The following is a 26,206-nucleotide window of genomic DNA, read 5'->3' on the forward strand; positions in this document are numbered from 1 at the left end:
AGATGCTCGTTGTCTTAACACTCTCACCAATGGCTCGGTAGTCAATCATCACAACTCGCGTTTTATACTTAATTACACTCAATATATGGAAACTACTATTTACGCACTCTGACACCACAACTCGAACAACTAGAAATAATTATGATCCTCTGTATCATATATAATATTTTTGGCTGCCGACTTATAGACGCTACAAGTTATACATTTCGAATTACCGTGACGTTAGTTGTTTACATATTTTTTTTTATTATTATTCATTTTTAATTTGATTGATGTTTACTAATTTAGTATACTACATCAAAACGGATTCTATTTTGTTCTTCTATCGTAATTTAGAAATAAATTTTTTCAGTATTTTTAAAATATTATTGAATTTTTTTTTCCGTCCTATAAAATTGTATTTCTAACAGTCACGGAGTACCACAATATCGCATCAATATAATATTTTTATTTTTGAATATAGTAAACTTAAGTGTAAAAAAAATGAAACGTGTTTACTTTTTTAGACGTGTTAGAATAACTTTTTAAAATGTTTGCATTATAGTAACATCGATATCTGGGCGTTGGCAGAATACAGTAGTAATGTATCACTAGTAACCACGGGAGCTGTGGTTTATAGTTAAACCAGAATCTGTTTACAGCATGCTAGATTGGTAGCTGAGAAGTTTAACCGCGAATGTTATCAACCGTGTTCACATGACTCCAATAATTTATTTATTATACAAATACTTAATATCCATAGTATTATGTACCTCAATTACTATTTCCTAGTGGTCACTAATTGCCATTTTTATTAATGACTTAAATTCAAACTTTATAATTTATAGTCGTATTCTTTGCTTACTTTTTTTTTATGCAACTTAATATGCAACGTGAATTCTTAGCAATAATAGATGTGAGTTAGTATGAAGATTGATCCGAAGCCAAAACAAGAGCTTGTCTCCATGTCTGGTTCAAGCATTGCATTATTAATCAAATAATCGATCTCTTGGCCTAAACGGCCTGCCACATGTCTCTCTAGAGCCCTCTGAGTGAATAGAATATACCCGTCAACTATAATACATTGTGAAGTTTCATAGATTATACATTCGAATCTTCAGCTTATCAATGGTTTTCCATTGATTATTTTATAATTTCTCTTCGTTTCTCTTTTGTGAGCCTTCTAACGTTCATTCAACTTTAATTATTTTCCCTTTCACAACGTCAATCTAATTTTTTTTTTTCTTAAAACTAGTTTATTTTTCTTTAAACTCGTAACGTAATTCGAAGAATGTCATGGCCAGTATTCAAGAGAATTAAATTTTCAGTTTAACAGATATAAGATCGATAAGAATATTGTCAGAGAAATTCTCGAAAACATACAATACAGTTTTAAATTCTCAATGATGTAAAAACTACATCAGCTTATTTTTATTACAAATCAGAGATTACATAGTGTTAAATTATGATGATTATCGAGCTGGTAATATTTTTATTTATTCTATTTGCAAATCAGTATTAATCACTCAAGGTCATCTATTCTGGTTGATGTGAAATTTATTTAATTGCACATTAAATCTTCATTGTAAATTTTTCAATCCTTATTGCACAAGTTTTTTTTTATATAAATTTATGCTTATATTGAATCTCCTGTTTCTACTATGATGAATAAAATAAAATTTATCCATTGTCATAGCTATAAAAATATTAATTGATGATATGAAAAAGATTACTTTCACAAAAATTAGATTTTTTTGTTTTTTAATTCAAAAATTACTTTTTATCTTTTATACTTGTTTTTGATGTTTTCTTTTTATATTTTACCCATTTTGGAACCTTAGACGATTAAAGAATAAATAAAATTTTAAACACAAATCTTTCTTTAAACTTATTAATAGAACATTAAATTTGTGTTTATCCTAAAAATATGTAACGTTAAAACTTTTTCGTACTGGAAAATAGATGAAAGGAATATCTTCTCAAAGATGCACTTAGAGATCCTCAATAGACTCTAAAATTATAATTTTTAAGATGACGGAATTGATTATATACCGTAATACGATTGGGTAAGTGGGATGAACACTCTGAGATACATCTAACGACTGGCAACCTATTTCCAAGACAATAGCTTTCAAAGTTTGTCGATATCGGAAAAGCAAGACCTTAATCGGCTTTGCTTCGATGACTCAGCCAAACTTGTTACAATGAGGAACTTATATTGACAATCCAGAAATTTCTGATAGTACTTGTTCATCCTTTTAGAAAAATTGTTTTCAAACTTAAAAAAAAAAAAAAATAAAAACAAAGAATTTTACAGGAGTTGAGGAAGTTCTATTAAAAAATTTAAATTATTTTCATCTGAATATCGAAATTATCATAAAGACAATCATTAGTGTAGACAATGACAGAGCATTGAGGTTGAAGCTTTGACCCTGCATATACGAGGTCGGACAAACATGAGACAATGCACCTTGGCCCGAAGGGAATCGATCTTCTACACGATTTGCCTTTTCTGGGTGAATGTTAATCGACCTGCCGTTATTGAACATTGTCGATGTGCTACTATCCGTAAAGTTAATTAATGATTGTTGCTGATGATATTATTTAATTATATCAAAATTATTTATTCATCAAAAATTTTAATGTTAAGAAGACTATTAAATTATTTGTGATGTTGATGTGAATCATGAATATTTATTATTCATTTAAATTTAATGTTCTATTCATTTGATATTTGCATATATATCTTCTATAAATTATTTTTTTTTTTTTTAAGTATACACTAGTATTACTTCGGATTTGCTGAGATTCATTTTTCTTTTTTAAATAGAAGAATTGGAGAAAGAGAGAGAGAGAGAGAGAGAGAGAGAGAGAGAGAGAGAAACATTCTCGTTGCATAAAATGAGTTCTGTTAAAATTACTTTTGTTAAAAAAAAATTTATTAATAAAAAAGATATAATATTGGAACCATATTGAGTCTAGATAAGTTTCCAAATTCCCCTACTCGGAGAAAATTATATAGTAGAGTTTACTTATTAATTGTGCGTAAACTAGAGCAAAGACGAATTACATATAATATATATTGTTCGGTTATGAGTGAAGAATATTCAATTTTAAGTAATTTTTAAACAAAAAAAAAGTAAAAACTCAAACAACAGGTATTAGTTTTGATTCTTTTCGTATTTCTTTCATTTTTGTCCCAGTTTACTCTAAATCGTAGATTCTATTTTCTCAAAAAATTTGTTCTATGTAGTTATTAACCTTGAATGAATGAATAATTGCAAAAGTTTCAATTAGATTTTACAACAATCTTGAATTACAATTATGACATTTTGTATTGTTTAAATTTTTTCCCAATGAAAAATCTGAATTTAAAAAATGTAATTATTTCAGCGTCAAATTTTGGAAACGACATTTTAAAATTTATAACAATACAACCGATTGTTCAGTATTTAGGGTGAAAAATAATAGAAGTGTCAATATAAATATAACATAGCTGTATATAAAAGAGTATGTCTTTGAATTTTTTATTTGCTCAAGTATTTTCTTTCATTTTCACAAGCTATGTTTTCCGTTTGAGATATACCAAGTTGTCTTTGAGGCTCGTATACTATTCTTGACACTGCATTACTGAATCAATGTTATTAATTAGCTGCAATCAATCGACAAAGTGTAACCTGAGTTCATTGTTATACATAAAATACTTTTACAAAGAATCACCTCGAGGCTTCTTCTCTCATTTGTTGAATTGATTTATGACGCTGCTGTAGTAACAGCATTTACTCACCTGATTTGTTGTTTATGACACGCGACGTAAGCCAGACTTTTCCATTCCAAGCAATTATATCTATCAGATAATGTTTCATTCATAACGTTTACTTAATTACGCTAAATAATTAATATAAAATATTCTCACGATGTACTATTTGTTAAATTTATTTTTATTTTATATTTCAATCAGTAATTTATCTGTATAGAATAAATTAAAAAATATTATTTATTCAAAATATATTCCAGTATACCGCAGAGCAATTTAGAAATTCAAATGTGAAACAGAAACTTTCTTGTGAATTAAAGATGTAACAGAATAATAAAATTTATTATGAACGCGAGTAATGTGACGTTGGAAAAAAAGTTACATATATAAAACATTAACATACATTAAATAAAAAGTATGTAAAAATCGTGTGCGAACCATATTTACCTATAGGTCGATTATAAGAATTTTTGTATGACCCGAAAGAAAGGGTATGGAACTATAGTGATTCAGTTGTGTTGAAAGGCATAGCATTAGCTTATCAGATTGTCAGTATGTAAAAACGTTGTCCGGACGTTGTTAAGTCGGTTATAGGGTTAAATTTAACCCAGTTAAAGTGAGCTCATTTAGAAAATAAGATTGCATCACTATCAAATTGCGTCGACTTTCTGCTCTCAACAATATGTTTTATTTTAGGAGAATAAGAGAGTCATAAAGACTTTAAAGGATGAGCGTGAAACCCTACGTGTTTTTGTCGTCAAACCCGTTTGTTGTGATTAAAAAATATCTCTAAATTATCTCAAGTATAATCAAATCGTTTAACACGATGTTACTAAAATTGCTATTCTAGTGAAATGTTTTAAAATGTCAAATGAATAACTTTAATATAATAATATTTCGAATAAATGTAAGAAGTAATGAATATTTTTTAGTAAGATTAGCATAAATTCATAAATATATATATATATATATATATATATATATATATATACATGTACGTACAACCGTTACAACGATCTTCGCAGTATCTGTAATTCCTCTGTCCATCTTATGGCTGTAAATAAGTAATTTTTTTTTTTTAAGAGAATAATCAATTCTATATCGATACAACCTTTGTTTTGACTAAGCTACAGAAGTCGCGCCCATATTCTCAACGATTAAAATTACGAAAGAAGTACTGGAAGAGAAAACCTGATCTCCCATGACCTTGAAAGACCCTGAACTTCATCGTACATCTTATAGTTTCCGATTAATTATTTTTATTTGAAATTTAAAAATGCTTCTCAGTGGGTAATACTCCTTTTTCAAACGAATAGAAAAACGTACAGCATTTTACACTTTCTTCAGGAAAATTGAGGTAATGAGAGCGTCGAATAAAGATAAGGACGGGACATTTTCTATGAATAGCTTATAAATAAATTGGAGAAAATAATCTGATAGTCCAAACTGGGAATTAAACCCAGTCCCATTCGAGATCGCGCTGTGTTCACCCAATTGCGCTATCTGAACCTATTCTATAGAATTCCATGCCCTTTTCTTCAGATTTCCAAGGTGTTTTTTGCCAATAAGTTCTAGCAACTAAAATTGATCTTATTTAGTAATAAAAATTATAAAAAAAGCTTTATTTAATTGAATTGGAAGCATTGTTTATTTGTGACTTAATATTTATAAATAGCCGACAGCGTTTGTTTAATATCTGATTTCATTTATGACATATTGTAGTAAAAATTAACGCAACTTTTTGGAGTTCAATTTAGTTGTTAGTAGAAGTTTCTATTCTAATCATAACAACTTCCAAGTTAAATTCTTTAAAAGCAATCAATTTATTATAAATATGACGATATTCTTGCAAAAAAAGTATTTTTTATAATTTATACAAACCGTGTCACCCGATTATATCAGTTGAACTATTAATTAATATTTATTTTTAGTATCTCAATAATTTACATATCTATAAATATTTATGAGCAATTTTATTATTTCTTTCGATATCAAAAGCTAGTAAACACCAAATATTTTAAGAATCGTAAAATATTTTTGATATTTAGTTAATGAATTGTTATAATTAATTAAAATCAATTAAATTATAAAAATTTTTTATTGACAGGTACATAATCTTAAACTATTTATTCCTCTTAAGTTCTTCATTTTTGTTATCGGATTTTATTTCATCCGACTAATTATAGAATAGGTGCCTCATTACCTGTTTTCACTATCCGACCCAAGCCGTTGAATTAATCGTTTTGTGAAAGGTCTCAGGATCTACTACTTACAAACCAACGAATTCAATTGCTCGTAATTTAATCCCTTGAGTTCTCCCTATAAATTCCGTTTCCGTTCTCTTGCAATAATAGCTCCTCGGTGATACCAGAGGAAAATCTAATTATCGAATTTAACATCATTAAATCCCAATACTTTAAACTGCGAATAACTGCGAATAATTTGTGCAATGAGATTTAATTGGCAAACTATTTCGCACAATAAATATTTTATATGAAAATATATGTTCAACAAATCCTCTTTATTGAAACCATTTTCTGATTAAATAACTTTTTGTTCGAAAATATAAATCGTTTTCATTTATCTGAATAATTACATCGAAAGTTATCCATATTACTTTCAAATCTTAAACAGTTTTAATTTATATTTGTTATACTAAATGAAGATTAGTTACAATTTTATACCCAATAATATACTTATACTTTTCATTTATGCCATTATTAAACTAGAATTAAATTAAAACTGTACTGTTATTTACTCTTTCAAATTGACACTAGGTTTTAATTATTCAGTTGATTTTCATCAAATCAATAAATAAAAATTCATGGTTAGCATCCATATTGATTTAATATTCGAAAATATTCGGAATTTGGTAAAAGAAAAATTATTATTATTATACATCTGGAGAGATAAGGACCGAAAGTTTAGTCGAGATAATAATGTTATTTGAACGTCTTGCTAAGTTTCCATTCCTTGCTGGGACGTGAACCTCAAAGACGATGGTGATACAACGTATATCGAATTAAACTTTGAATGACCAACTACAAGTAATAGCAAATCACTACGATATCTAAATAATAGTTTATAGATACATAAGCAGGGATATTTTAAAGAAATCTCGAAAACGCAATATATCTAGACTAGGGATATAATCTTGACACTTCACTCAGCCCCTTGAACTTAAGTGATCTGAATCTTTGATGACTTAGGGCATCTATCCCTCCTGTCACCTGCACCGAAGACGCATCTTCGGTTCTGAGTGCGCCAAATTCACCCCCAACTGAGCGATAACGAAACTCTTGATTAAGGAGAGACCGAAAAGAGGTTGGCACGCATGGAACTAATAATAGAAGAGCACAACCTTTTTTCAAGCCCTTTACATTGTTACAATACACTATAAAAAATTAAAAGTGAATTCGAAATAAATACGGATTTTATTTCAACTCAAATTCACTCTACCGCGGAGTTCCGGAGTTTTAAAGAAAGTCATTCTGCATATGGCGCGAAAAAGGAGTTTTTTCTTGCGGAGTGATGTGGATTTTATTCGTATTTACTTCGATCCAGAGTTTTAATCTTAAAATAACTTTTTTTTGGAGTGAATTTTACTCCGGAAGGATTAAATAAATCAAAAATTATCCCCTCCGCATTCACTAAGGACTTATCCCAAGTTCACTCCGCAAATTTTTTCAGTATATCTTAATAATAATGAAGTACTAATAAAGCATGAAAAATTGCGAAATTAATATATTCCTGCTATAGTATACATTTTATCCCATGCAAGCTCCTGCTATTTTTATTTGTCGAACAAATAACTTTATAATAAGAATTTATTCCTGTCTAAAAATTTTTTTTTATTAATCTTTATAAATAAGTATAAGCATAGTTGATAATTAGCCTTTTATTGATATAAAATCAGCATAACAATAGTAAAACGGTATAATCGTAATATAGCAGTGAAATTTTTTGTTGGTATAAAATTAACATTTCTACCATATACCTTTTGTATTTTTTTTTTTTTTTTGTGAAATACCTAAAGTTAAAACTTCAAACAAAAGTGACTCAATAAACAACCAGAAACCTATTTCCATTTCGGATGCCGAATCACCTTTTTTTTACTGTTGATATTTTTTACAACAGAAAGTAATGAATTATAATTTATTATCATTAATACAAATTCGATTAATAAGTGTTTTCAAGATATTCAGCTGCCTCGTGGAAAAACACTTTGCATAAAAAGTCCGTAATGCGTAGATATTAGATTACTTCTAGTATAAAAAAATTTTAATGATGAAAATAACGGTATGAAACGATAAATTCTACGAAGAGAGTAAATTTCACATGTAAGGGTGCGTCTGGAACAATTTACTGTAAAACCCAACGTTTCTCCACCTGCTTGTACTTTACAGTATAGATTCTATTGAGTCTCTTACGTGCATTTGATCATTGTAAATGCGACGTGCCCATCGCTGCATGACTCCAATTATTCGCTTGGGTGAACTGACAAACACCATCAGCAAGTTCATTAACATGAACTTTATGAAACTGCCATTACGTAGATATAATTATTATCATAGTATCATTGCGTCTATAAATAAACTTGCAACAGTAATTAGGAACGTTACATTAAATAAACGAAAAATTTGAACAATTTGTTCAACATTTACATTAATTATTTATTCTTTATTAAAATTTGCGAATAATTATAAACATAATTACGTTTAATTTACATTCTTGAAACAAAAGATTTTATTTTTTATTTATTTATCTTACAAAGCGAGAGGTTCATTAACATGAAACCTTCTGTGTTTCAGATAAGACAAATGTAACAAGACAAGGAATATAATAATTAACCTAAAAAATTGAACTAAAAATAATGGAAAGGTACGAAGAAGAAGGCGGTGAGGATAGTGACAATGAGACAGATCCCGAACAACTACTCAACGAGTGGCTCGGTGAGCTTGACAGTCTCACTGTGGTAAGTTTCATTTCTTACGTATATTATTCCATGAAACTTCAGTTCTTTGGAACTTGACACGAAATAAACGTTGACAAGAATTTAGATTGTATACATATAAATTCATAAACATCAAAACTGAACGAAAGATCTGAAAAATAGTTGACCCTGTGGGAGTGCAGAGTTGAAAAATTCTGTTGAATTTAAATTAAAGTATGTAAAATCTACATTTTCTTAATGTAGTTTTAACAAGCTACCACGTGTCAAATGATAACATAAGTAATTGGTTAAAAATTGACACAATTAATTACTTATTTTGACTTGAATTAAAATGTTAATTTCACACACGTCTAGTATTAAATTAAACTCAATGAATATGTTTAAGTTACATTTTATTAGTGTTGCAGAGTGAAAAGTTGACTTACACATTTGAAATATTGATTTAACATACATTATTTTTTAAATATTATCACGGAAAATCTGTTCATTGTGCTTCCTCAAAATAATAATAATAATAATAATAATAATAATGATAATAATTGTTTATTTGTGAATTTAAGAAACGATCAGAGATTTTTGGATAACTTGTAATGTGCTCGATGGACTGAATCCAAAATCGACTGGGCTCTAAAACTTTATAAGCCGCGTCGATTGCCACCTAAACCATCAAAATCGGCTTATTTATTCAAGAGAAACCGTTGTCGAAAGAAAGACGATTTTTTTTTTTTCAATTTTTTCGAGATTTCTCAAAAAAAAAGCTCGATAAATCAATTTCAAAATCTAATCAGCTGTACAACTCAATAATACGCGTCGATTACCACCTCAACCGCTTTAATCGGTCAATTTATTCGAAAGATATCGTTGGAGAAAAAATGGTAAAAAACGCTTTTTTTCGAAAACAAAGGCATACAAAAGTATTTTCGAGCTTGAAAATGTACTCACAACAATGTTTTCAAACTTCAGGAGCTCGAAAACAGCGAGAAGTTTTGGGACTGACCCGCAAGGTCAACTGATAGACCGAATTTGAACTTCTCGCTAAGAAAATCGACGATTTTCAAAAATTTCGGGAAGTCATTGTTTTCACCCCGATTTTAAAAAATCGAGTTTTCATTAGATGTCGACGTTTTGAGGTTCTAGGAAGCTATTCTGACTATTTTCAGAATGATGTCTCTGCGTGTGTGTGTGTGTGTGTGCGCGTATGTGTGTGAAAACTCTTTGTAACTTTTAAACTAATAACTCGATTTGGATAGTTGAGGTGGCAATCGGAAGAGCTCATTGGCCATCAACTTTCCTGAAAATTTCAAATTATTTGATCAAGTAGACTCGAAAATATTTGCAAATTACGAAAAAAAAAATTTTTTTTTTTTAGTTTTTTAGTGATTTCTCAGAAACGACTGGAACGATTGACTTTAAAATTAAATCAGTTCTAGAATTTAATGAAACGCATCGATTGCCGTCTTAGCCATCTCAATTGGTTAATTTTTTTGAAAGATATCGCGCGAGAAAGAAATGCTAAAAAACAGTTATTTGCGAATATCTTTGAAATTACTTAACCAAACAATTTTAAAATCTGATCAGCTCTAGAACTCAATGAAATACGTCGATTGCCGCCTTAATCATCAAAATCGGTTCATCCGTTCGCGAGATATCGTTGGAGAAAAAAATGGTAAAAAACGGGTTTTTCTAAATATCTTCGAAACAGTTAAACCAATTGATTTCAAATTTTAATCAATTCTAGAATTCAATAAAATGCGCCGATTGATAGCTTAAACATTAAAAACGGTTAATTAGTTCAAAAGATATCGGCGTTGAAAAATTAAAAAAATAACATTTTATGTTATTTTTTCCGGATAGTCATAATGTAATGTACTAAAATATGCCTATGTGTAAAATCATACCAACTTATCCTCTTTATGGTTTTTTTCGATCATCATATGATGTCACCTAACTTGTTTTTTAGTTTAAATTATCAAGAAAAAAATTGAAAAAAAAAAAACAATTTTTAATATTTTTCTCGGATATTTCATATTTAGTTGGTTCTGACATAAGTCAAAACTTATTTAAATCTTGATATTGATCCCTGACATTGATTTTATTGAATATAATTAGAAATTAAATTTTAAAAACCGCTTCTTTATTAATGGTTTTCGATCCTTAAATTTTCAAACTTCAGCATAAAAACTCCTTGAGCTCGAAAATAGCGGGAAGTTTTGGGGCTGGCCCGCGGGGCCAACCGACGCCCAGATTTTTTTTTGTTTTTGGCCTAGGTTAACTCTTGATTAGAGAGTGAAAATTTTCAAAATATTCTCATGCTTAAAAAAAATTGATGTGCGTATATACATAAATTTTTTTGATATAGTCCCCTATCGTTCAAAAATTTTCAATTTTTTTAGCGAGAAGTTAAAATGTATACAATATAATTACAACTCGAAAACTCAAATTCATAGAAAAGACTCTGTAGTAGATCTTAACTTGTTTAGACCTTCACTTGTTTTTTTTCAATTGATGTCAATTGTCACGCGGTACAAATAATTTACCGACTACAGCTGGTATGCCTGATAATACGTAACAAACGCGACCCGATTAAATCGACGTGGCAATCTTAATGAGAACAAATCTTTGATCATTTAAGTGGTTAACATTGTGCTACTGTATTCAACATTATAGAGATTGTAATCAATGTAATTTGGAACGAGAATTCAATAGATATTTCACCGTAACATCACCAATTATTAGTTTAAATAAATTTAGTTTGTGTAAATGTTGAAATTTCTGAAGTAAAGCTAATTTATAGCGCTTTTGGTTGATTTTCATATTGAAATATACAAGCAAAGCATCAGTAGTAAACGATTCTATCACCACTAGCTCTGCAATGTCAATAATAGTTCTCTCGTGAATAATTCGTAATTCCAGTGCGCAATAGCCATCAGGAAACCAGCGATTTTCACCGATTGCTATGGTTAGACAACTTGACAATTGAGTATTTCAAGCTTTTTGGCATTTTACACAAGCTTAGCTTAATTCTTTCTTAACTTATCCATGAAGTAATAATCTAGCTATCGTAACATAATGGTCTTTAGACGAATAAATTCCAGCGATATTTGAAATTCAATTGGGGAAAAAAACTCCTGTTTTATGAATTAAATAAAAATAATAAAACACTTGATAAATGTGATACTAGTTGATTCAATTGAACTATGAGGTTATTTTGCAAATCTGATAAAGATTTGGCCTAGAGTTTGAGAGGGTAAAAAGCCCTTGGACTTGCACTTGGCGCAATGGAGGTCGGTCAAGGCGGTTGCAGATCGATAACCTGGCAACGTGGAACGAATAACGCTGGTCGCTGACCTCCCTCTATCTTCCTCTCACTCGTTTATCTATTCGTCTTTTTCCTCGTGAGTAACTTCCTCTATCGTACTCACGTCAGCTCGCGATTCATTTTATGATTGGATCAGAGACGTGCAGACATCACGCCCGCAGCTGTCACTTTATAATTTCTTTACTGATGATCTTTTGTTAATAACTTTATTTAACTTTTTTTTCTATTTTGTGTCTGATACATATTGTACTAATGACTTTAACGTAATGGAGATATTAAAAAATTATACGCTATCATTCATAGTTCTTCATACTTATATACAATGATATGCTGACTTAAGTATAATGATCCTATTACTTAAGTGATATGTACGTATAGAAAAAGTATTTGTTATCTTTTTGCACTTGTCAGAACTATAATCATGATATCATAATAAAACTGAGTTGTTACGTATGATTAAACTGATTAGATACACTTGCAAGTATCGATAATGTGCATATTACAAGATATACATTGTTCATTATTATTTTTTTTGCCATTCGTTGTTTTTGAAAATCAAATTCAACGAATTGAAATAACAGTTTTTGCAATAATTTAATCACTTGACTGTCAATATTAATGTTTCGATTCAAAGTGTCTTATCAGATCGATAAAGCTTATCGCGGATTTATATTTGTGTAGTAATATTTATATTTAATTATAGTAGCTATTGGATTAACATTAACTGCGATTAAAAAATTCTGGTATTTATTTCTTGTCTGTTGTAATTGTATATTTTACCATTTAATTAATTTAATTACAATAAATCAATTATATTTATCTATCGTGATAATTTGTTTCAACTCAATTGGAAAAATTTCATAATAGTAACACTGCGCCATCTATTGTTAAAATTTAAACTCCGTCGGTAAAAATTTCAGTTATCAAATAATGCATCCTGATAATTAGATATCAATTTTACGTCAAATTGATTGCAAAGATTAGACGTACAAGTTCAATAATGCTAACTCACGGCCAACTTAAAAGTAACGCTTGTCCATAAATTTTTTGCAAGCACCATAATGGCAAATTTATGTGTCGACTTGCATTTAGGTAAGGACAGTAGATTTACGTTGATTTGCAGTCAAAAATGAACTCTTATTGTACAGATGTGGTCATTAACACCTGGTATATTGAAGTATAGCAGTGCTACGTTTAGTGTACCAGGCATGAATGACCACATCTGTACTCAAAAGTTTGCCAGTCTAAAGTTGATGTAAAGTTGACGGCAAATTGAGGAAAACTTGTGTTAAGCTCATCCGTTTATCTAAAAGTACATATTGTGTATCGTTTTGTTTGACGTCAAATAGAGCTCAACTCGTTATAACATTCTATACCCTAGCAGCACGAGTTGCTCGTTAAAAACTTGGCATTCATTAGTTTGCGACCAACTTGACGACAAGTTGTCGACAATTCTAGCTTTTGCAACTTTTGGCTGTAAGTTGCTGCCAACTTTCTGAGAAAGTTGACGCCAGGGAAGAGTCACAATTCGAAAGCAGGTTTTTGAGAAAATTGAAGGCAACTTATGGATTGCCAACTTTTGCCACCAACTTTCTTAGAAAGTGTCTATCAACTGCGGAGGTACCAACTTTTGCGGTCAACTTGGTGTCTCGTTGCGGCTGTTAGTTTGACGCCAATTTCTCGCTAACTTGGCTACCAGGGTATATGGAAAGCAGTTTGTGTTCTGCAATACGCTAATAACGACATTACCGACTACTAATACTTTTAGCTACCAGCATTATATGATCTTCTTGTAGTGTTGTTAGTTTTGTTAGATGTCTCTGAAGAAAAATAAAATAAATTGAGCAGTACATTCTTATCAAGACTTAGAAGATCACGATAAAACACTTTTTCCTTATGTATCAATTAATTCGAACATAATAAAATGATTAACATACTTTTGCTGTAATAGCTACATTGTAAAACAAAAACCAGTATAAGTTAGCGTTATCCTAGTATTGAGATTATCGGTGTTAGTTAACACCAAAAAAATCGGTCTATCAGTTGATCCTGCGGACTAGCCCCAAAACTTCCCGCTATTTTCGAGCTCTTTGAGTTCGAAAAATTGTTGTGGATATATTTTCAAGCTCTTCGAGCTCGAAAATACTTTTGTATGCCTTTGTTTTTGTAAAAAAAAACGTTTTTTACCATTTTTTTTTCCAACGATATCTCTCGAACAAATAAACCGATTGCGACTGTTGAGGTGGCAATCGACGCGTTTCAGTGAGTTCTACAGCTGATCAGATTTTGAAATCGATTTATCTACATGGAAAGAAAATTATGGGAAATTTTCCTATGTATTATTGGAATAGTTCCCATCATAATATAGGAATTGTACCCATACTATTATAGGGATGGTTCTTATATGTTATGGAAACCATCCCTATAAGAGTATGGGTACAATTCCTATACCACTATGGTAACCATTCCCATAATGGTATGGGAACTATTCCCATACTATTATAGGAACTATTCCCATAATGGAAGGGAAGTATTCCTATAATATTATGGGAACAAAAGAAAAAAAAAATTTCATATTATTATTATTGACATTGAATCTCTATGTATCATAGGATATGACTCAAAAGTGACTATAATCACTAGAAGGTCATATAATATGATAAAACACCATGAAAGATTTCCAAATCCTAACCAGGTAGACAATTTCCCATGATGGGTGAACCCCTCCGTCCATCTTACAGGAACTATTCCCATAATAGTATGGGAAGTATTCCTATAATATTATCGGAACACTTCCCATAATGTTATGGGAACCATCCCTATAATATCATAAATTTTTTTTTTTTGCAAACTAGTGTAGAAATTTTTTCAAAATGTGAAATTTTATCGAAATTTAAATATTTATTTTCGAAATTTGAATTTTCTTAAATTTTCTACGCTGACCAAAAATTTTTGTTAAAAATTTTAATGTTTTTGCCGAATACGATTTTTTTTTTGAATTTTTGTTTTTATATCTAATAATATTCCTGTGTATTGTAGAAGTGATTCTCACACTTTTCTTTAAATTAATATTTTCATGGTAGTATGGGAACCATTCCCATAATACTATAGGAATGATTCCCATAATGGTATAGGGACTATTCTAATTGCATTATGGGAACCATCCTACAACATTATAGAAATGGTTCCTATAATTTATGGGAATTAATTTTATAATTTATAGGAATAGTTTCTATATATTATAGGAATGATTCCCATAATATTATAGGAAGTCTTCCAATAAATTGCTGAAACTATTCCTATAGTGTTATGAGTATCGTTCCTATGATTATAAGAACTATTCCGATTGCAGCTACCCATTATTTTGATATCGGGTACCGATTGCCAATCGGTTGGTGTCACCGAAATAATCGGTAACTGTTACCGAAATTATCGGTAGCTGGTACCGATTAAAATCGGTAGTAGCTACCGATAGGCAATCGATAACTGTTACCGATTATTTTTTGGTAGACGCTACCAATTATTTCGATAACAGCCACCGAAATAATTGGTAGTCGCTACCGATTTTTTTTTTCCGTGTTTAATTATGGATAACATTCTTATAATTATAGAAGCTGCCGCGATAATTTATGGTCGCAATTCCTATACTGGTATAGGGAAAAATTTCACAAAATTATAGAAACTATGCCCATAATTTTCTTTCCGTGTAGTCGTGTTTGAGAAACTTCGAAAATACAAAAAAAAAATTTTTTTTTAATTTTTTTGACAACGGTTTCTCTTGAACGAATTAACCGATTGTGATGGTTAAAGTGGCATTCGACGCGACTTATGTAGTTTCAGAGCCCAGTTGATTTTGGAATCAATCCATTAAGCACATTACAAGTTATCCAAAAAAAACATTTTCGAAAAGGTTTTATTCTTAGAATATCTCTGAACGAGCCCTACCGATCAAACTTAATTTTTATCAAGATATTCTCAAGATCTCTCAGATATTGACAAGACGCGTCAAATGACACCTTGACGATCAAAATCGGTTCATCCGTTCAAAAGTTATAGATATTTACATACACTCGGACATCATCTTGAAATTAGTCAGAATAGCTTTCTAGAACCTCAAAACGTCAAGATCTCTTAGAAATTCAATTTTCGAATATCGGACCGAAACCAATAACTTCCCGAATTCTTGAAAATTTTCAATTTTCTTAGCGGAAAGCTAAAAATGGTGTTAAAATGACATCGATAGTGGTGTTAAAATTTTTCCTGATGTCGCGCGATATTAAAAAAAACTTTCGTTTTATTTTTGAAGTATTAGAAATCGAATTGTACTTCATATACAAAAAAAAAGTTTTCTTGTTTCGAAAATTAATGTTACGACCGATTTTTGCCAATTTATGGAGAAATGCAGAGAATATTTGTTCACATCAACATGTTAACGTGATTGTATAAAATTTGGGAAACCAATTTTTACGATTCAAGTCTCTTCGCAAACTAAATCAGCAAGAAAAAAATAAAATTCCTTTATTAAAAGAAGCGATTTAAAACGACCAGAAGAAAAAAAATTTGAATATATATTTAATTTTACATAGATTTTTTGATTAAGGTAGTGATACATAACGAATCATAACTTTACATGAGTCATACACGTTCATTCATGTTCATGCTACGTTACTCTCGATTGTGCATGACCATTCTCTCCGTATTATACATTCATCCATGATCATACATGATTAAGCTCTATTTCGCATGGGCATGCATGACGTTGCATAATTTGTGCAGTGTCATAAACTACCATTCATGATCAAGCTTAGCCATGCATGACATTGCGTGAATCTTGTATGACTATTCCTTTCTAGCCATGCATTATTGAACATGATTTTCCAAAGTCATGTATGCCTTTGCATTAATCATGCACAGCCACGCATGATCATCTGTGATTGAGCTACTTCGTGTATGATTCATGCATGATATTGCATGAATCAGGAATGTCTATTTTTTTCTCGTCATGCATGACTGAACATGGCTCTGCATGATCATGCGTGCCTTTGCATGAATCTTGCAAAGTCATACCTGAATCATGCATGACCATACCTGAACTATGTACGATCATGTCTGAATCATGTACGATTGTTAATATTAATATTAATAATAATAATAATTTGTTTAAAAAAAATGCCACATTCCGAAAATTTTGGGAGTAATTAATAAATTAATTTTAACATTTAATGAAACGGTTTTTATCATTTGTTAATATGCATGTTAAATTAGCATTTATCAAATTATTATTAAACAACATGATAATTATTAATTGACTAACTATTGAATAAATAATGACAATAACTGAATCATCGCTAATAATTTAAAAAACGACGTGGATAAATGTACAGAAATAGGTAGGATAGAATAAGGGATAAGCGTGTGGCGCGTTATCGTATAGATAGGCTCTTTCGAACACAGGTTTTTTTCTGTATCTTTAGACACTACGTTTAAAAAATAATCAAATTCAGGTTTCTTAATACATAAATAAAATATATTTATGTATTTATTGATATATATAACTCAATTTATATATTATACTTATAACGAATTCAAGACTATTCCTGTCGCTGCAACAGGAATATTTTTGTGGCTGCAACAGGACTGATCTTGTGAATACCAGAGGACTTTTTTGTTTCAACTACAGAAATAGTCCTGTTGCTGCAACAGTTTTTTTCCGTGTACGATAATAGAAATACTTTTTTATATAACCACATCCAAATAAAGTCGAAGAAAAGTATATTATACAAAATCAGTGTTTTTACCTAATAAACGAAAAACAGCCTTATCAGATAAACATTATAATTGAATCTACATGGAAAAAAGAAAACTGGAATAGTTACAGAATGAAATGTAAAAACCAGCCCGTCATATTAAAAATTACAAAAGTTAGAATGTATACTGTAATTTTTAAATTTTTTCCTGTAAGAAATTAGTTGCAAATTAAGCAGTAATATTTACAGTTTGAAAATGTAAATCGTACACAACAAAATGAAAAATAATTATTACCTTTTGCTCACAGAAAATTTGTTTCTTTAAAAATCATTTAATTCTCTTTAAAACTGTAAAAATTACAGTTTAGCTGTTGTGTGAAAATTAAAGTATCAAATAAGAAAATTTGTTGAGTGGTTCGAGAAGATTTACAGTATGGGCATTCAATTATGAACCTTAATGTAGAAAATGGAACTATTACATCTCACACTGTAATTTTTAAAATTTCTATGTCAAATACCATCAATGCCTTAGCAATCACGGACTTTTACTATTTAAAATATAAAAATAGTAAAACTACATTTTTGAATATCGTTAATAAGTTTCAGAAAATTAAAAACTTACTTTTTAAACTTTTGCAGTTTGACAACCATTCATTAAAGCTTGAAAATTGAAAATTTGTGTTTCAATTCCATGAAATCACTTGAGTCAGTGAATATTTTTGAAATAGTATATGTGAGTGCACGTTGCACTAAACCAAGATCCATGCTCCAATATTAGAGATTATTGACAGAAAAAGCAGTTAACTTGAATCAAGGAAAATATTCTTGATTCAGAATTCTTTTTTTACCGATTCGGAAAATAAGGCTATACTTTCCAATTGTTATATATATATGTGTTAAAAATAAAGTCTGAATATATATAAACTGTAATTAAATTTACTATGGAGAATTTGAATCTTTATAAAATTTCTAAGATTTTTAAAAACGATCATGAAGTATTGAACTGGCTAAAAAACATACGATTATTGCCCACAATAAATTATTGTAAGACACATAAAAAAAATATGCTTTACATCGAAAACAAAGATAGTTGTGGACAATTTCGATGCAGAACTAAACAATCGGTTAATTATATATCTGCGACTAATAATACGTGGTTCGAAAATTCCAAAATTAAACCATTATACAAAAATCCTATAAAACCTTGATCTACTTCACCATACGCATCTCTCATAAAATTTTCAGCCAAATCGGTGAGGTCTCGTATTGGAAAGTACAGCCAAAATAAAAATATACTTGCACCAAGTTAACAATTATCTTCAAATTTTTTATCTTGAATCAAAATTTTTTTTCTTATGCCAACATATTTTTACGTTAAATTCAAAAAATTTTCACTTGCTTTAAGAGCTTATATTACTTAAAGCAAGAGAAATTTTTTTTTATGCAAGATACATGATTTTTTTTCCAGCAACATTGCATTTTCTTGTTTAAAGAAAACAAAATTTCTCGAAACAAGTACTATACTTTTCATCCAAGTATTTTCATATGCTCCGAACAAGAAAACAAAAGTTGCTTAAGCCAAAAAAAAAAAAATTTCTTGGTAGAAAAGATAGATTTGGAGAAGAGGAAAGTCACGAGTGCCTGGCAGCAGCAGCAGGATTAGTTCGGTGCTCACCACGAGATCGCGATCAGCCACTTGTATTTTCCCTGGTAAGAAAGATGTTCTAGAATTGCTATATTCCAAATTTAAATGCAATTTTATTCAAGTATTCTTCTGTCACCTGACAGAGTAACAAATACCTTTTGGATTGTACTATAGTATATCCTATAATACATCATGACTTTAATATATAATATTAATGGTTGTTTGAATAATTTTCTCGAAATAAAAAAACGAAAAATTACGTTTGGATCAAAAAAAATTTTCCATTTCGCAGTGGCTTCTATCACTAGTGAAACTAGATTAGTGAAAAGAATAAACACAAATATTACTAATTGGAAATGTAGAATTTACAGTTTATAGTGGCAATATCGTTATTTTAAGAAACAAGTTTTAATAATTTTTACGTAAAACTTGCTGAGAAAAATTGTAAATTTCAAAGCTTATCGAATGATACTTTGATAATTTTTATCAAATAGTAAAGTGTGAGAAAGTAAACTTGATACATTTTCAAACTGTAATATTTCGCAGTTATAATGTAAAACTTACTGCGTGGCGCCAAACTGTAACTTTCAAAGTTTCGTTTATGAAGCGCTGCGTTACTATTTGAAAATGTAATAAATGCTCGTTCGAACAGCAATTATTCCTGTTTTCTTTTTTCCGTGTACAGCAGGTCGAAAAAATAGAAAAACGAAAAACACATTTTGGAGATGACACATGAGAAATCCTGTTCGATAAATGACCTGTAAAAGTAACATCAAGTCATTTATAAATACGTAACTTGTTGCTTCACCTCAACTTGTTTATCTATTAAATTTTATTAACTTTTTGTTTCATTAAATCTGACACAGTAATAATTATGTAGCAAAAGTTTTAAAATGTTATTATATGAATTACACTATTAAAAATGATGATATGATAAATATAAACAAAGTATAAGTCAAGGGTTCATTGGTTTCCGGTAATTAGTATGCAGGTTTCGTATTTCCTCTCCGGATTTGTGTTTGCATAAAGTTATTCTTAGCATCTTAATTATACATTTTATAACTATTAATAGATTTACTATGTTTAGGTTTTCAAATAACCTAGATTTCTATATCATATTTAATTTTTTGTTAAAAGATTTAATTTCTCAAAGCAATATTACCAAATTTGTATTTTAGTAAAAAAACGTAGTAATCAGCAGCATAAATTAAAAGTTGTAAATTATTTTTAACCGGCTGCAGCAGTTCATTAAGATTAATTTGTATGCAAAAAACTGCTCCTATACTCAATAGAATTAAATTAGTGTCTCTGTTAATGTGTCTTTGTTTTGTTGTAGCTTCCATCTTACTGAATTCGCGTGTTGTGTAGCGCGTGCGATTAGTTCACATGTCTTGTTCACTTATAAGATAATGAGAAGAAACCTTAAGAACATTTTTGTATAGAGAGAATTTAAACTTAACGAAAAAGGAAAGGTGGAGTGGAAATAATAAAAAAGCCCAAGAGGGTTGTACACGTGCCCCTATAAAAGGACAGCTGCACACTTTTGGGCGTCTTCTTTTCTTATTTATTTCACTCCACATCATCTCTCGGGTAACCTGATACCTGCTTCCTCTTACTTTGATGCTACTCGTTCTTCTCGGGATACTATACCAGTATTAATGGAAAATAATATAAGTTACTGTTATCTTATATTGTGTAGCTTCGAAAAAAAGTACATCAGTCTGATTTCTATACATTCAAATAAACGTACCCAGTTTTTGCTGTTGTACGAATCGTAGCTATTAAGTTATTGTACTAGTAACTTCGATTAAGAGTTTATTATTAAACTCACTGGGAGAGTTTATCAAGATAACCTAACGAGTGCGTTTTCCGTAATAAATAGGTCTCGAAAAATTAAAAAAAGGGCATAATGGGTATAATATCTATATTTTTAAATATAGATATAAATACATGGAGTGATCAGAAACTACCCCCCGATCGGATATTAGATCTTTTAACTTACTGTTAGTGCATAAAGATTCCGAAAACACAAAATTATTGAAGATAAATATAGTCTTATATACAATTTAAATATAGAGAAGAAAAAATTTTATGGAGATTCAAAGTTGTACAGAAATAATTATAAGAGTCGTATATGACGATTAAATACAATTTTAAAAAAATAAAAAAAAAGATTTTACCTCAATTTTTGGAGTAGTTCGTTTTGCTCGCCTTGCTCTTATATATCTCTTACCTACACGGAAAGAAAAACATGGGAGTTTTTACAATTTTATTCAGGAGAAATTTCCTTGTTGATATGACAAATTTTGCTTTATCGTCATGATAAATTTTACCAAAGAAAAATGGAAACATAACCATATTTTATAGGAATTTTACCCATATATTATAGGAATTTCTTCCATGTTGCCATTGCGAAAATTTCCATGCAACATAGAAATTTTTCCCATGCCAACATTGACATTTTTACCATGTCAGTATAGGAATTTTTCCCGTGTTACTGGAGTAATTTCTTTCTTGTCAACATGGGAATTTTGAAAAAGGGGTATGTGGAGGTTTTAACGTTTACGAAAATAGAATTTCAAAGTTTCCGAAAAAATTTTGTGTAATTTAATTAAAATTTTTTTGTAGCACCTACGAATTAATCATTTTTGATCGTACTTAACAAATGACAAATTAATAGCAGATGAACTTCGAACAGATTACATCCAAGAGCTAGAAAATATTTTTACTATCATTGTACTTCACTTTAATTAAAAAGGTGCCATAATTATTGATGTTCTGCAATTACATTCTTTTTTAATTTATACATTTGACTTGCATTTAACTTGCCAATAAATACGGTTTGTACATCAACGAATGATCCATATTTAATGTTATGAAAATTCGAAGCCATCAGTTTAAAAATATTTTACTTTTATATACATGGTAATTTCTACTTTGTTATCATGGAAATTTTTCCCATATTAACATGGGAATTTTTCTCATGTTAACATCGGAATTGTTCCTATGTAACATAGTTATTTTTCCAATGTTGATATAGGAAAATTTGCATTATCAATATAGGAATAATTCCTATGTTATAAAGCAAAATTTACCATGTGACATAGTTACAATTCACATGTTAACATAGTAAAATTTACAATGCCAGCAAAGGAATTTTCCCCATGTAAAATTGGAAAAATTCCTTTTTTTTTTCCATGTACTAAAATCAGAAGTTAGCTTAAAATAATTAAAGAAAGCAAGATTTCTTCGAACAAGCTTCCTACAGTTGACATTAATCTTTCTAAATTTCCCGTATGCAATAGGTATCGTCTTGAATTCTTAAATATCAGTATGTACAACCCTCTTGACTTGACACTGTTTTATGAGATGAGTATTATCAACATTATATAGTATAGGGGCAGGACTCTTATCTTTGAGAATCGGCCACGCGTCCTGTCTGCCACCTTGGCTTCTATTGCCTGCAGTGAAAGTGTGTGGTCGCTTACGAACTTTATTATTTTTTTTTTTTATACCAAAAGTAATTCATTATTATTTTGAGATTTAAAAATATATGCTGTAACTATTTTGAATAAAAGAATTTAATTCATGGTATTTAATAAAATAAATGACTATAAAAAAATTTAAGTAAAATGCATTTTATAAAATATAAAAATAATAAATTTTTTTTCATTAATAGATACTAGTTTCGAATAATCGACCACTTGAACATAATGTAGTATAATTAATTAAAGGGAGTGGTAGGTATGTTTATGTTACCTGATATATCTTTAAAAGTAGGAAACTTATCTTGAAGTCCAGCATAAGATTCTGAACCTAAAATTATTATCTTAGATCTTAATAAAAATGTATGAGTTTTATATTGCTGACATATTGGACGCCTAGAGTGGGCATGGCAGACTTGAAATTTTATTAACATACATACGTAACCTGTAGTAAGCACGCATAGTAAATAAGAAAGCATGTGTACGAGGAATTAAATGATACTCATGAAAGATTATACGTACCTTTGAAGAATATGTGTCAAACACCGAAGTAGATGCGTAGAATTCCCGCAGCGGGAGTGCATACAAATTATTTTCATAACATAAAATATTATGTTTTTTAATTTTCTTTATTTATGTTGTAAATACAAAACTGACTAAATTATGTTTGCTTTTAAGAAATCTTTTTGGTTCATAAATATTTATTCATTACTTTTTTATAAAAATCAAATTAATTCGAGAAAAAGTATTTCAGATCTATTCAGATCTGATTAGGTCAACATCGATCTAATTATTTCAAATATTAGATCTGTATGGATATTATAGATCTACTAAAAACTATCTAGACATCTGTACACACTAAAACATTCGCGGGGCAAATCCGGAGTGAACACAGAGTGTGGATGAGTTTTCATTCATTTAAATCTCTTGGAGTAAATTTCACTCCAAAGATGAGTTTTAAAAATAAAAAGAATAATATTACATTCTTTCTTTCTTAGTAGCAACACACTATTAGTTCCATATTTTTAATAAAATTAAGAAAAAATAATGTTTTTCTATCCATATTAACAAGAAAGATTTTATTCTGAACCTAAATATCTTCTTATTATGTACATTTTAATTTTTTTTTCTTTTAGATTTTAAAAAATGTCTTTTAATATAAAATTTACAAAAATATCTATTTTTTTTTTCACCTCAGTAGACTAGGAGATTTTATCACATCCACACTAGATTCAACGAATTAAAATCACAGAGAATAGTTGTACTTGTGGATGTATTATGAATCTTTTTAAGCCATGTATGCTCGCTGCATGCTATATTTGTACGCCTGTTTTTGCATTTATACTCGGAGAGTGTATCTATATATATGTATATATTTTATAATAAAATGAGGGTCTAAAAGATTTAAAAGTAAAAGACGAAAGCAGAGGAAGAGAGATACAAAGGTGGCAGCTGCCCTTTAGTGGCCGAACCAAGCACGTGTTTCTTTGAGGCAGGTGGTTGGCGTTGTTAAGCAATCGCCTCCCCCTCGTGCGTTGAGATTTGTATAGTACTCTTAGTTGAGATGAAGAGACAGGATGATGAAAAAAAAAAAAAAAAATAAAATAAAATTCAATCACTTAGAGATTGAAAGGAACAGAGAGAAAACGAGTTGAAAAATAAAAATATATGTAACTGCTAGCAAAAGTTCCATGACGAGATGCAAAGAACTGTATATATTATATGTTAGACAATAAAATATAAAGAAAGATGATAAGGGTAGAAATATATATAGTCCTATGCGTTCTAGGTTGTTGAAGGAGGATGAAGGGAGTTACGACGAGCAGGTGATAGCTGGAACCGTCGTGACCGGTTTGCTTGAGTAGGAACACGTTCTAATAACTTGCAATAAGCAACCAGAGACCAAGAATCATTTGATAAATCTCGCGTGTGGAATACGAAATTACGATATGTCGATATTAAAATCAGTGTTGTGATACTCAGGGCAGGTGTGTCAATTAACTTTAGTCTCGTATCATTTTTAATATTTCCAGATTAATATTTAATTTGCCCTTAAAAAGTTTTGGTATACATAAATCATATATTTTTTAAAAGGATTGACATCAATGATAAGTTTTTTTAAATTAGCAATACTTTTATTTTTGCATAATATTTTTACTTCAGTTGACAGATGTTTACATAGGGAATGCTCATTGTAATTAGTGCATTCTATATTTATGACAGTTATTCAAACGCGATTTGATAAATGAATTTCAGGAAAGTCTTCATGTTAAAATTATAATTTGAAATGTCAAATTTTATAGGCTAAATTTAACGAATGTCGTTAAACTCTTAATTGATAACAACTGTAAGTACTTCTTTCAATTCTATATCTCGGCAAAATTGTAATATTGTCGCCTTTTTCTCAATTAGTGCTTTGTATTTTTTTTTAATTAACTAATTGAATGTTATAATACGGTTATGAAAGTTCAAAGTCATTGAATTCTTTTAAAAAGTTGAGGACACTGTCTAAAAATGCCCTTAAATTTAAATAACAATTATCTTTGAAAGTAAAAAAACCATTTTCAATAGTGGTGATAAAAAAAAAGTTCATTCAACATTTTATAAACTCAACGGATTGCTTTTTAAGATGATCTCGTTAACACAAGTCATGACAGAAAATTTACTCAGACTTTCAAGAGTACAATTTTAAAAAGTAATTTCGTCTAAAATGATTTACTTTTAAGAAATATGAAAACAAATAAATAAAAGAAAAAGAAAAAATAAATGGTCGAAAAGACTGGTTTCACATTTCGTCTTTTGATAAATCAGATCCATGCACTAATCTTTCTCGGTTCAAACGCAGCAGCAACAGTTGGTGATGAGGAAACATCTGTCGTTTTTTCGCGCATGCGTGTACTTCAGGTAAAACCTGCATTACAGGGATTCTCAATTTTGTGCTTTATGTCATACATCATTTACCTTTACATTTTTATTAACCTTATAAAATAACATAAATAGTTTTACTTTTTACATTGATACATTTCTTTTTATCGATTTTTTTATTGAATAGCCTATCGAGTTTTGAGTTATGTTTACATAGTTCCATTAGACTTCAAAAGTTGCCGGACCTGTTTTGATCATAAGATTGATCATCACAATAAATCATACCAAGTGGTACGTGAGTGACATAAAATCGTAAGTCACATGTCTGATACCAGTAACTACACACATTTCAAGTACTCTTAACCATATGATTATTATTTTTTCTAGAAATCCTTGTATTTTCATCTTTTTTTTTTTTTTTTTATAAATATTTACTGGTAATCGTCATCCTTCGC

The 26,206-nt window shown here is 29.6% G+C and overlaps 1 protein-coding gene across 2 annotated transcripts in view; it reads left to right on the plus strand.

The window, feature by feature from the left end:
- Window positions 1–26,206, plus strand: part of LOC103580635 (amyloid beta A4 precursor protein-binding family B member 1-interacting protein) — a 159,651-nt gene that overhangs the window by 65,284 nt on the left and 68,161 nt on the right. For both annotated transcript variants that reach the window (XM_053742764.1, XM_008562463.3), the window contains one exon: window positions 8,548–8,711. In XM_053742764.1, coding sequence (XP_053598739.1) covers window positions 8,610–8,711 — 102 coding nt within the window. In that variant the 5' untranslated portion in view covers window positions 8,548–8,609. The remainder of the gene's footprint in view (window positions 1–8,547; window positions 8,712–26,206) is intronic.

This window comes from Microplitis demolitor, chromosome 1 (assembly GCF_026212275.2).
Source record: "Microplitis demolitor isolate Queensland-Clemson2020A chromosome 1, iyMicDemo2.1a, whole genome shotgun sequence".
Taxonomy (NCBI): Eukaryota; Metazoa; Arthropoda; class Insecta; order Hymenoptera; family Braconidae; genus Microplitis; species Microplitis demolitor.